General features: G+C 41.2%; 1 protein-coding gene across 5 annotated transcripts in view; it reads left to right on the top strand.

The window, feature by feature from the left end:
• Positions 1–10,919, top strand: part of HMG20B (high mobility group 20B) — a 45,513-nt gene extending 34,594 nt beyond the window's left edge. For 4 of the 5 annotated variants that reach the window (XM_030220084.1, XM_030220083.1, XM_030220085.1 and 1 more), the window contains exons 8-10: positions 412–627; positions 6,092–6,224; positions 8,348–10,919. In XM_030220084.1, coding sequence (XP_030075944.1) covers positions 412–627; positions 6,092–6,224; positions 8,348–8,360 — 362 coding nt within the window. In that variant the 3' untranslated portion in view covers positions 8,361–10,919. Of the gene's footprint in view, positions 1–411; positions 628–6,091; positions 6,229–8,347 lie in introns of those variants that run through there. The other variant, XM_030220088.1, reaches the window with a different exon arrangement.
• Positions 10,920–12,808: the final 1,889 nt, after the last annotated feature.

Genomic DNA, 12,808 nt, shown 5'->3' on the forward strand with positions numbered 1-12,808 from the left:
AGTGGGGTTTAAACCAGTAGCCTTTGGTTTACAGTCCACTGCACTAACCACTTTTCTGTTCTACAGATACATCTGTGTGGCTATATTTTTAAAAATGGTGTCAACGGATATTCATATTCCTGGTTTCTTTGTTGTTCAAGAGTTGGATGTTTCACTTTGGAAAATTGATATTTATTTTGGACGTTTTCAGTGCCAAAATGTCCATCTCACAGCCATAATTGAACAATTTTTCCTGTTTGATTATGGCTGTGAGATGGATTTTTTTTGGACTTAGATGTTTTTTTGACAATGCCCCTTCACATCTCTAATAACGGTTTGTAAAATAAACTGTTGAGTGCACTTTGCCACAAGACTTACCAATGCAGGAACTGAGATTGTCCTTTTTTTGTGTGTGTGTGTGTGTTCTGCTAGTTCGTGAGGCAGAGCTGAGGCGCCTGCGGAGGATTAACACAGAGTTTGAGGAGCAGAACGCCATTCTGCAGCGGCACACAGAGAACATGAGCTGCGCCAAAGAGAAGCTGGAGCAGGAGCTAGCGCAGGAAGAGAGGCAGACCCTAATGCTTCAGCAACAGTTGCAAAGCATCCGCCAACTGCTCACCAGCAGCTTTGCCTCCCTTCCCATCCCAGGTGAGAGCAGGTCAGAGAGATCCTTAGCAAGTTGGCATGCAGAATGAGAGGGTTAGAAGGTACTTGGGAGGTCACATTGGGCCAGATGTACCCTTGTGCATTGAAAGGAAGAATGCTGTAGAATTATACAGTGATATGATTGGAAGTGAGCTTTGGAAAACATTAAGTCCCGCTTCCCTCTGTCCCTTCCTTCCCCCGATCTACTTTACCTAAACTATCCCAGACAAATTGGTCTAACCTGCTTTTAAAAACCCTTAGTAACAGATATTCCACCACCTCCCCAGATAATTTCTAATATCAGACTTCCTTTGTTACCAGAATGTTTGGTCAGTTGTCTAACTTAAATCATTTCTACTGTGATTTGAGGCCATAAGGTCTTGTCCCTTCCTCACTGGAGATAGGAAAAACTGATCACCATTGTTTTTAGTGCTTTGACTTTGTATCTTAATGTGTGAAACACATGCTGTTTACTTGTACCATTTTTTATTTTTTATAATATTTGCATCAGATTTACAAGCATAAACTTGAGTTTGCCTTGTACCTTCTATGAAGGGGAAGGTTTCTTGTAGAGTAGAGAGTTGCACAGGGACAGAAATCTAACCTGTCCCTGCCGCAAGTAATCTCTTCCATCCCAATCCTGGCCCGCCCAGCCTTTGCCATGCCACAGTCACCTTGACCCCTTCCCCCCCCCGCCCCCCAAAGAAAGCCAGATTCTACAAGCAGTAAAAATTCTAGTAAAAGTAACATAAATCATTTTCGTCTATACACTGCTAAGACAGCAGATGTATAGATTAGCAGGACCCAAAGCAGTCCAAAACAAGTGAAGTCAGAAACAACACAGTTTATTCTTAATTGTTCATCCGCCCTTAGGATTCACCTTTGGGTTTAAAAAGCAAAACCATGTGCATGTAAGGACTGGATAAACGAAATAAAACAAAGTTTAAATCAAATGCCTTTAATATGTAATATTCGGTAGCAATGATGAAACGGTGATAGAATATTCACATAGCAAGCAGCCTGAGGCAACAGGTTTATTTTCCACTGAACATAATTAACTTAGTATAAACTTGTGGCTAATACTGTGCTGACCTGGACAATGTTGGCACATTTGGACTGATGCTGGACAGGACTTCTGCATGAAAGAAACCGTTCCCTCGTTATTCAATACCTCTCTGTGAAATAGTAGTAATAAAAAAGGCAAGTGCATTTTTATAATATACCACTGCAATCCAGAAAACAAATGGAGCAAATTCCCAAGTTATCTTTTTCTTTTAATGTAGGCACAGGAAATAAAAAAAAAAAAAAGATTTTAAATGCTCCCAGGTTTCAACCTAACTCATGTCTTACGTGGGATATAAATGTAATAAGTAAATAGATAGAAAGTCTTAATGTTGAGTACCTGATTCTCATAACATGGATACCTGTTATAGTGGCCCGTTACCAGGAGAAAAAAACCTCTGCACGAATGTAACTGTGTTAGTGTGTCCCTTTAAACTGCTCCTCCAAATGACACACTGATTACAATTTATAAACAAATTACTACTCTACTTATGAAAACTTCCTCTGTGTACATCCATATGCTACACAAGTCTGGATGTTTGAAAATATAAGTGAGTTTAAATAAAAATGCTACTAACAACAAAGAACGTGGATGCAGCAGTTCATAGGTTTGCTTTGTTTTGAGTGTACGTTGATGACGGCTGTGCAAGGAAGGGGAAACCCTGTCTTCAACTTCCTCCCTCCCACCCAAGCACACATACGCCATCCATCCACCTCTCCTTCAGCCCTGGATGTCCTCCCCACTTATACCTTACATCATCTTGATGGTCTAGTGACTTGCTTCGGGGCAGGAAAGGTCCCCCACGCTTTCCTGCCCGCTGCCGCTTGTTTAAAATGGCTGCCAAGAGTTCAAGCGGCAGCCTCGGTACCCCCGCAGGACCTGGGTCCATCCCCTCGGGGTCCTCATGGACCTTGGTCCATCTCCACAGGATCCCCGCGGTCCTGGAGGACATTCCTATGTTATCTGTGGGAATCTTGCTATCCCCATTCCCGTGCAGCTGTCTACTGTAGGGCAGGAAGTGTTTGTCTCTTTAGTCTGTGAGCACCTGCTTCATCCCATACAATGTAATATATCCTATAATACCATGGTGGCAATAACCAAACTTGTGAATAGAAAAGCCTGACGGACATGGCTAAAATACAGCTATACTCAAAAAATGGCAATCTATAGTGTGTTGTAAAGTGTTAAGATAAAGTCACAATTTGTAGGGTTTAGCCCAGCCCTCCTGGCACATCTGAGGTGCCTAGTAAGTGTTATGCTAGGCAAAACACAACCTAGACTATCTTCATATTCTTATAATAGGGATCATGTATTGTACTCCATGGTGGCAGATAAATACGAATTGGCCCTTCCAGTCTGCTCTGCTATCTTCCTTTCTTATTCTTTATTTTATTTATTTATTTTTATTTTTGTTACATTTGTACCCCATGCTTTCCCACTTATGGCAGGCTCAATGCGGCAGGCAATGGAGGGTTAAGTGACTTGCCCAGAGTCACAAGGAGCTGCCTGTGCCGGGAATCAAACTCAGTTCCTCAGTTCCCCAGGACCAAAGTCCACCACCCTAACCACTAGGCCACTCCTCCACTTTACTGCCTTGGGTAAATGAACATAAAACTTAAAATGACTACAACTTCCTCAGAATACCATTCCAAAAAATATTTTGATCATGTTTCATCCTTACTCCGAAAGCTACTTTGTCTTCCTGTTGAATTTCAAATTCTACTATTATTACTTATTAGATATAGGCAACACTGTAACATATGCATGAGAAGGTCCCTGCTCCACAGAGCTTAACAGTCGTTTCAGTTGAAAACCATTTGTTTAGCACCTTCATATAGGTGAACCACACTAGTTAGCATTTTTGTTACACCATTGTACTATTTCTCAGATTTGTGGTCTTTCTGACAGGTTACTCAGAAATAAGGCAAGTAATTACGAACAGATCAGCAAGTGACTCTTTTGTGCAATCCTAATAGAATATTTTACCATTACATTTACAATTAGAATTGTCCTATCTAAAATTCACGGAACTTTTTAAAGACCGGCCTTTTGAGCATGCTTTTAATTAACTGTTTATATTGTTATGTCAGTTTGTGAATATATGATGGTATTGCATTTGTGCTTTATTTTGATAGTAAACCATTTAAAGATTTTGTGGTTAATCTGGGAGAAAAGTTGTTTCTAGGTAATGCCTGTATATTGGGAAAGAAAAATGTATCCTCAATCATTGGATTCTGGCTCATCCCCCCTCCATCTGATACTAGAGGAATAAGTTGCACCAACACGTTTGGGGAGCGTGCCAGGTGCCCTTGACCTGGATTGGCCACTGTCGGTGACAGGATGCTGGGCTAGATGGACCTTTGGTCTTTCCCAGTATGGCACTACTTATGTACTTATGTACTTATCTGGGAATCACTTGTCGCAAAGGAGGCAGCAGAGGTTTCTTGCGATTTGGGAGGCCTATTTGAACAAAATCTTACCTGTAGCTCAAAGTCAAATTCTGAATAGATTTTCACTGGGCCGTTGAGGGTGGCCAGATAAAGGGGACCAGGCATCATGGGGAAGGGTTAGGGTGGTAGGGAACAGGGGATAGGGTACACATTTTATATAAGGGTAGGTTGGACTCGTAGGGCAAAGGTCAGGCCTACACCTCAGAAATCAACACCATGCTTTTTGTTTTTGTTTTTTTTTGGGGGGGGGGGGATTGGGAGTGGGGTGGGGTGGTAGGTAGGAGGGAATAGGGAGAAAAGTTGATGACAAGGAAGTATTAATGGATTCTTTCTGGCAAAAGTTTGATGTTATCATGTTGGATCAGTGTTTCTTTGCCAGAGCTTGCGTAAGAATGTATTGTCGGACTGTGATGTCATCAATAAAAAATTTTCAAGTTAAAGACTTCGTGGTTGAGAGTGGTATATAAAGTTAGATAAATGAACAAAATGTTAAATATGAATTACCCTCCTACTCGCTTGCCTTCACTCAGCCTCTCAACACTGTGCCCAGCACTGCCCACTGTCTGACTGAAACATGGCTTACTAAAGCTTTTCCAGGCACCTGCCACCCCTCTTTATACCTTTGTGCCCTTGAATTCCCTTTTCTGAGAGAGATCATTTTCCACACACACACAAAAAATTTTTTTTTCATATTTGTTGATTATGCAACAATACAGATAAATGACAGATTAAGAAAAAGGAAATTTAATTCATATACAAATTAAATATCAATGATATTTTTTAGTGCACATTAATTTAGGAGTGATGGATTATTCTAAACACAAGAAGAAACTGTGTATAAATCCATAAATATATACCTAAACCATTATTTGACCTATAAACCAGGATGAACAGACGGACGCAGTCATGTTAAAGGAAATTAGTGAGGCAAATAAATTAGGCAACGCAATAATAATGGGTGATTTTAATTTAATTACCCCCATATAGACTGGATTAATGTAATGGAACCTATGCGGGATGCAAGGATCAAATCATAAAGAAACTTCAGACCGCCCAAAACACAGCAGCCAGGCTTGTATTTGGAAAAACACGTTTTGACAGCGCCAAACCACTCCGAGAAAAACTGCATTGGCTACCAATCAAAGAACGTATAACTTTCAGAATCTGCACAACTGTCCATAAAATTATCTATGGCGAGGCACCGGGATACATGACAGACCTTATCGACCTGTCAACCAGAAACCCCACAAAATCTGCACGATCATACCTAAACCTCCACTACCCAAGCAGCAAAGGACTCAAATACAAATCCACCTATGCATCCAGCTTTTCCTACCTGATTCTCAACTCTATTTAAGATGGTTAGAAAAACTAATAAGGGGAACAGTATTTTTAACTGTTTTTATTGAGATTAATAACAAAATTATACAATCATAAAACATTAAGCTACCAATAAGGCACCAAGTCAAAATTATGCACTTTGTTCCTTCAGCACAAAACTAATTCTAATAATTGAACCCATGGTGGTACAGATATTTACAAACCCACACGGATCTACTTCACAAAAATTAGGAGATAACTCGCAGCAAACACGTGAAGATTAAACACAACTCCTTTCTTGAGGGAGGAAAGGGATCTCATCCTACTGTGGCAACTGAAACAAACATTCCGTAGCTGCCCACAGTGAAAAGTAATCATAGACCCCAAAAACCTGTGAGGTACAGATATTTAGCATAACAGTATTTTAAAAGGGAATTTTCAAATGGGTGTGAAGTGCAAGTTAGATGCATTGGTGTGCAAATAGTCCATTACTAGAAAAGAAAAAAATTAAAATGGGTGTTAGTGGAGGTGGTGGGGTGAGGGGGGGCAACGAAAGGGAATACAAATGTATTTTCAAATATGTATGTGTTCATCAGTGCTCGGGATAATATGGAGTTTTCTCTCTTCTGCTCAGGTACTGGAGAAACCCCCACGTTAGCAACTTTGGATGTTTATATGACCAGACTGCACAATGCAATCGAGAGCAACCCCAAGCAGCATGAGAAGCTAGTGGTTCGCATCAAGGAAATTCTGGCCAGGATAGACAGGTAATTAGTCTTGAAGGAAGATGGGGAGGGTGTAACCTCCAAATAGATGGGGTACCAGGTCGTCTCTTTAATTTTTTTGCCTGGGAAATGCATTTCCTTCAGCCATCCCTCAGATCACCACTAGGAGCTTGTCTGTGAGACTCAAGTAGAGAGTTGCACGGGAACAGAAATCTAACCTGTCTCTGTGGGGAATCTAACCTGTGCCCACCTGTCCCCCGTTGTAAGTAATCTCCTCCATGCCAGCCTCTGCTGCACTGCCCCCCCCCCCCCCCGAAAGAGGTGTGCATCAAATATATTTATTATTTTGACTTATGAAAACCATGTGTCCCTGAAACATGCTCAGAACAGAATAATCCATTTGTACAAAAGAGATGAGGTGAAGATGTAATTTCATGTGCCCCAGTGAAGGAGAGTTTAATTTTACTTCCAATCTTTATAACACCAGGCTTCCCAAGGCAGATTACAACAGTTAAGATGAACCCGTCAGTAAACAGGACTGGAGGAGTAGCCTAGTGGTTAGTGCAGTGGATTTTGATCCAGGGGAACTGGGTTCAATTCCCATTGCAGCTCCTTGTGACTCTGGGCAAGTCACTTAACCCTCCATTGCCCCAGGTACAAATAAGTACCTGTATATACTATGTAAACCACTTTGAATGTAGTTGCAAAAACCACAGAAAGGCAGTATATCAAGTCCCCATTCCCTTCCCCTCACTGAAATTTGGCCATGTATTACTGTATTGTATAGAACAGTGTAGAAAAATGAGCACAAAATACAGCATTTAGCAGTGCTGTTTCTACAAGCTACAATAATGTTTGAAGCTGTTTTAGTGATATTCAGTTTTTATTTCATGATATTTATATCTACATATGGGAAGTTTTCAAATAAATTATAAAGCTGTCAAAAAGTAACAAAAAAAAAAGGCACTGCCTATCCAGCTGGAACAGCTTTTGACTTTTTACAGATGGACCATGCATAGGCAGTTCTTTTATTTCTGATAAGCATTTGCTATTGTTTTGGGTGAACCAGTGTGGCGGCAATCTCCACCTACTGGCTTCAACCCATTGGGCTAGATACCCTCGTATCGTCTTCTGTTCTTAATTTAACCTCCTTGCTCCTTACCAAATTTTTTCCCTCCTTCTTGCACCCACACTCCCACCCTTTTTACAGCTCCCTCTCTCCCACCCACATACACAACTGCATCCACCTCCCACCAGCCTTGGGTACCCTCCCTGCACATACCTCAAGTCACCCTGGTGGTTTACTGGCTTGCTTCGGGACAGGAAGGTTCCCCACTCTTTCCTTGCCACTGCCGCTTGAAGTCTTGGCAGCCATTTTAAACAAGCGGTGGCAGGGAGAGGATCAGCAGCAGCAGGCAGGAAAGAGGATGGGGATCTTTCCTGCCCTGAAGCAAGCCACTAGACCACCAAGGTGATGAGGTATGTGCGGGGAGGGAAAGCAAAGCTCGGTTCGATTTTGTACAGGTTCATCCCCGTGGACCTGGAGGGGAGACTGAAGACAACTGTTTACAAAGGGGACAGTATTTCATATTTTTGCAGGGACTAGATACCTGCAGGCCTGCAGTTAAATTTAGCAGTTGCAGATTGTGCCTCCTTCCAGAATGTTATACATGAGTCTGATAAGTATGTCTACCAGGTGGTGCCATAGTGCGATGGCCAACACTTACCAGAAACAGGCTGTGGTATCTTTTATTGGTCAAAACAAGGATTATCTGAAGGGAGTGGTGTATACGAATTTCAAGAATGCATAGGTTCTCTTTTCTGAAGATGTGTCTAGAATACCTGCAAGAGAGAATTCTTTCCAGTTCAATAAAACATTTCACAGTCTTCAAAGAGCCTGGCTTAAGAGAGAGGTGCATTACTGTCATGGTATGCACGAATAATCCATTGGGAGATATTGCACCTGGTTTTCTCCGGGACTGATAGTTACCAGAACCTTTACCAGCCAGAAATCCCTTCCATGACTTCAGGTAGTCAGATCACTCATTACATGTCAGCATTTCAACCCCAGCTAACGATGTTCTCCCTGATTTCTTTTTAAGAGAAGGAAAGAACATATTACGAGATGTGGAAAACTCAGGAGGTTTTTCTTTCTTTCATTTCAGTGAGAACGTTTGAAGAACGTTCGAATGCACATAAAGTATAATAATCTTCTGAGCTTCTTGAAAGAGGACCGAGGAGTTTGGAATCAGGTGGTCCTATTCCTCATGGCCTATATTCTCTTAGGCACTTGGATTCAACTGTCTTCCTGTCCTGGAACTATATTCAGTTCATTTTTGGACTTTTTTTTTCCAGTTCATTTCAGATATTTGTTTTAATAAAACAATTTTTAATATGCATTAGAACTTTTTAACACACGCAGATTGACTACGTGCAGGTTAATTCATGGGTTAACATGCATTGAATCAATTTCACACACACTGCGTTTTTTAAGGCACACTAATGAACTGAATGCACATGAATGGATATCCCTACCAGGAAATGCCAGAGCATTTTTTTATTTGTTGTTTGCATATATTGTTCTAGAGAGGGTATTTTATCTGGCATCAGGGGATGAGGAGAGGTGATTGAGAATGGCAATCCCACTGTTACTGCATAGTGCTGTGTATCTGTCTGAAAAACTGGGGACAGCATCAGAAAGAAGGCTGAGAGCAAAAGAAGGGTGAAATGCATTTCATAAAAGAATGAAAGCCCAACTTCAAATCTGCTGTGTCAGAGACTGGATGGGGCAGTTGGTGTGAACAGAATTTGAAAGCAGTTGACTTTGTGCTTGAAAAGTGCTACCCGTGGGAATCATCGTGTATGACTGTTGTCCCAGGAGTCTCACCCAGCCTGCAGAATTGGTCCTATCGCTGAGTCCCTTCAAACTCTTTTTCTCCCTTTTTTTTTGAGGTGACCTTTGCCGTTGGTCCCAAATGCCTGCTCAGTACAGTAAGAGCACTTGGCAGTACAGAACTGAAGCAGTGTGAAGATTTTTGTATCCAAGGGCAGATGTTTTCCTGTGTGTAGAGCACCCTCAGGACCAACAGTGTGGGAAGGTGGGTAGCATTTAGAGGTGGAGAGAAGTATAAGACAAATCGGGCTCTGTTTTCAGTTACTTTTTCCATGGGTGCAGTTGAGAAAACAGTCTCCCCTGTTAAGGAGACGCCAAGAGATATCAGTGTTTACATGAAGGTCATCCTGGTGGCAGATTAGCCAATAGTCACATATCTAGGGTCAGTCCTCATGTTAAAGGGTCCCTATTTTATTGACTGCCATGATGATATTAATTTTGAATGGTGGTTTATCAAATACTTGATAGATAAATGTCTCACGTAAACACTACATGCAACAGAGTAGTGCAATGAACGGTCTTCTTGCTTAGCAGCCAGAGTTGGAGAAATAAGAGAGATACCCTGATAAGCTTGAGCCTACTGACATACTGAAACTGACCTGGCATTTTGTTTCAGCATTATATAGATGGAAAAAAAGGGATGGATCTGGAGCCAGTGTTTACGGCTGGAGCCTCATCTGGATGTTGGCCTGGTCACTCGCATAAAGCATTAGCTGAGTGCGGAAATGCATTGGTGCAGACTGCATGTAGGTTCTAAGTTAGAGCTACAAGCAGGTACAGTTCTTAGGATGTTGACAACAAATACACATCAGATATGTTTGTATAGTGGTGGTCTGAGAATAAACCTAATTTGCATAGCTTATTTACCTTAGAAACCAGATCTGTTGTGTGTCCCTCAAGAACTGATCTAGTTGTTTTTACTATGGTCTGATACTTAGCTTGTACATTTGAATTTTCTAATAAGGGTTTTTAATGTACCTATTTTTGATATCTCACTACTGTATAGATCTTTAAAAATGTAGTCTAGTATTTCCATGACTTCAGGGGGGGGGGGGGGATTCTATGCATGTCTGATTTTTATTCCCTGGTGCCTTTTCTCTGCCTGCCTGGTCTGTCCAGGCAGTGGAGGATGTGGCATGCTGAGAAGTCTTCACTTCCACAGCCTAGTTTTTTGTGTACAGCTGGTGAATGTTCAAGTCGTGGGTGTACTAGGCAGCAGTCTAATGATTTACATCATAAGGCCTCGTATGAATAAGCTAAAGACCTGAGATTGAAAATGATTTAATTGGACAGGAGAAGCTCCTGCCCAGTTAAATCATGCTTAGCAGGTCAGGAAGGGAAATTCAGCAGCAATTAACCTGGCAGTATATCTCCTCTGACCACCACAGCACTGTCCAGGTAGGATTTATGTGGATACTCCACCACCTAACTGGGCAAGTCGGACCACTTAAATAGAAACTGAGTCCTATCTTTACCCGGTGAGCTATGCAAATACAGCACTGAATATCAGCTGTCCTCGCATAACTTCCAGGTAGCACTGCTGACCCGGATATTCAGTGTCTGTGCCTGGATATGGCCCACAGGCCCAGCACTGAAATCTGGGTCCAAATTAGCCATAAGCTGTGAGCATTTATGAAAATGCTGACTGCTACTGGCTCGATATTGACCCATAAGGGTTTAGTCTGTGTGACCTTTTCTAAGAGTGCCAGGTTTGAGATGAATTCTATTGATAGGTTTTCCTCAAGCATTTTATATCTTAACAAGAATGCAGCCTGTCACTGTTCATGCACAAGCAAATGGATTTCATATATTCTTAATAAAAGATGATTTTTTTTTTTTTTTGGTGACTGAAAACTCTGGTGATTTGGTTTTATTTTGTGTCTATATGGATTTCTATTTTTGTTTCTTTAGAATTGAATACTCACTTTTTGTCAAGGTTGAGCTCAGGGTGAGTTAAAAGCAGGTACGTAAGTTATTTCTCTGTCCAAATAGACTTCTAAACTGTACCTGAGGCAGTGAAGTCATAGACTTGTTTGAGGTCACTGGGAGAAGCAGGATTTGAACCCTGGCCCTTCACCTGCCATTCTAACCTCTAGGCTGCTCCTCTGCGTATGCTTCAGTTATGTCCATCTCTAGATCACTCAAGAAAAGAAAACAATGGAGCATCTCCCTCATTTATTTTCCTGATGCTGTTGTAATGTAGAAAGCAGTTCCCAAGTCAAAGAAGACACCCATACTCTATAGGACTGTACAGAAGATCATATGCTATTGGTTCTGTTCAAGGCTTGCAATAGTTCACATTCATTTCATTCGTGAATCTTGGGCAAAATATTATTTCTAAATTTGTAGGCAGTATTTCGTGCCTTATGCTTTCTATGTCCTAGAGTCTTGTACAGAAGGCAGAAAGGTCTCATGAACTAATTTTTCCCCATAGAGAAAAGGGTTAGTAAAGCCTTATAGAAATAAGTAGTAGTAGTAGTAAAAGAACTGCTAATTCCCAGGATGTAACTGTTTGTGTGCGGCTGCAGATGCAGACCAGGGATCCACATTCAGTTCCTTGTTGAATGTGATACTGAGGGTCTGTAACACATTGGATTGCTGTTGGCATCATGCAGATATATTGTATCCAGTTTGAGTGCCTTGCAAAATCTGATGGACCCAAAGGTGCTTTCATACATTGGTGGATTCTGAGAAATAGGATACATGATATGTATATGTCAACAAGAGAAAAGAAGCTGGTGCAAATCAGTTAAACAAGGTTTATTAATATTGTATGAGCTTGAGGACTAGACTTGCAGAGCAACCAGTCCTCTGGAGTTTCAACTCCCTGTATTGTGGGAAGAGTTTACATTGGTTTAATGCATAGAAAGTCCAGGCCTAGCCCATATAAAGAACTATAAAAGTCTCACAGAAGGCCTAAATATATACAGGGATGTCTTATAATGTCTTTTGCTTTAATACAACCATGTACTTCACCAACATGTAACCCAAAACCCTCTATAAACCAAATGTATATTCTTTTCTATTTCCAGTATCCACGACGAATTGTAAGCCACATTGAGCCTGCAAAGAGGTGGGATACAAATTAAATAAATAAATACAATTAGGTTGTAAGCTCAGTGGTGTAACCAGTAACACAGTGTTACCTGTAGTAGCTTTGTGAAATAACCATTTCCCAGGATCCATCTCCAAAATGGTGGACAAGTTACTTTACCAAATCTTACTTGTTAATAGTCAAATCTAGCTCATGTTCATGAAACCCTTAAAGGGGTTAAAAAAAAAAAAAAGTACCTTGTTAGTGCATTTTAATGAGCAGAGCCGGTTCCTGCAGGGGAGAGAGCCCGGTGTGGGACAGTAAGAAGTTTGAGAAGTGCTCCGGTGCACTTCTCCGGCGTTTTTAAATTTTATATAGTGCGTCGGGTGTGCTGTTAACTGGCACGTGCTGCAGCAGTGCCAGGTGGAGAGAAGACAGCTGATAGCACGAGCCAGATACTGGCTCGTGGCAGGGAAGTGCAGCGGGCGCCTGCAGAGGGAAAACTTGAAAACAAACACTCCAGGAGTTTAAAAAGGTATGAAAAATATGTTTACATTTTATTTAAATACTGTGTAATGTTAGAATGTTATGATTTATTGTAAAAATTTGTGTTTTGAAGCTGTTTAGTGGACTGTATGTTAGTGCAGGGACTCGTGCTGGGCTCGTGTCATGTTATGACATGCTAAAGGTTCTAAACTG

This window comes from Microcaecilia unicolor, chromosome 11 (assembly GCF_901765095.1).
Source record: "Microcaecilia unicolor chromosome 11, aMicUni1.1, whole genome shotgun sequence".
NCBI lineage: Eukaryota > Metazoa > Chordata > Amphibia > Gymnophiona > Siphonopidae > Microcaecilia > Microcaecilia unicolor.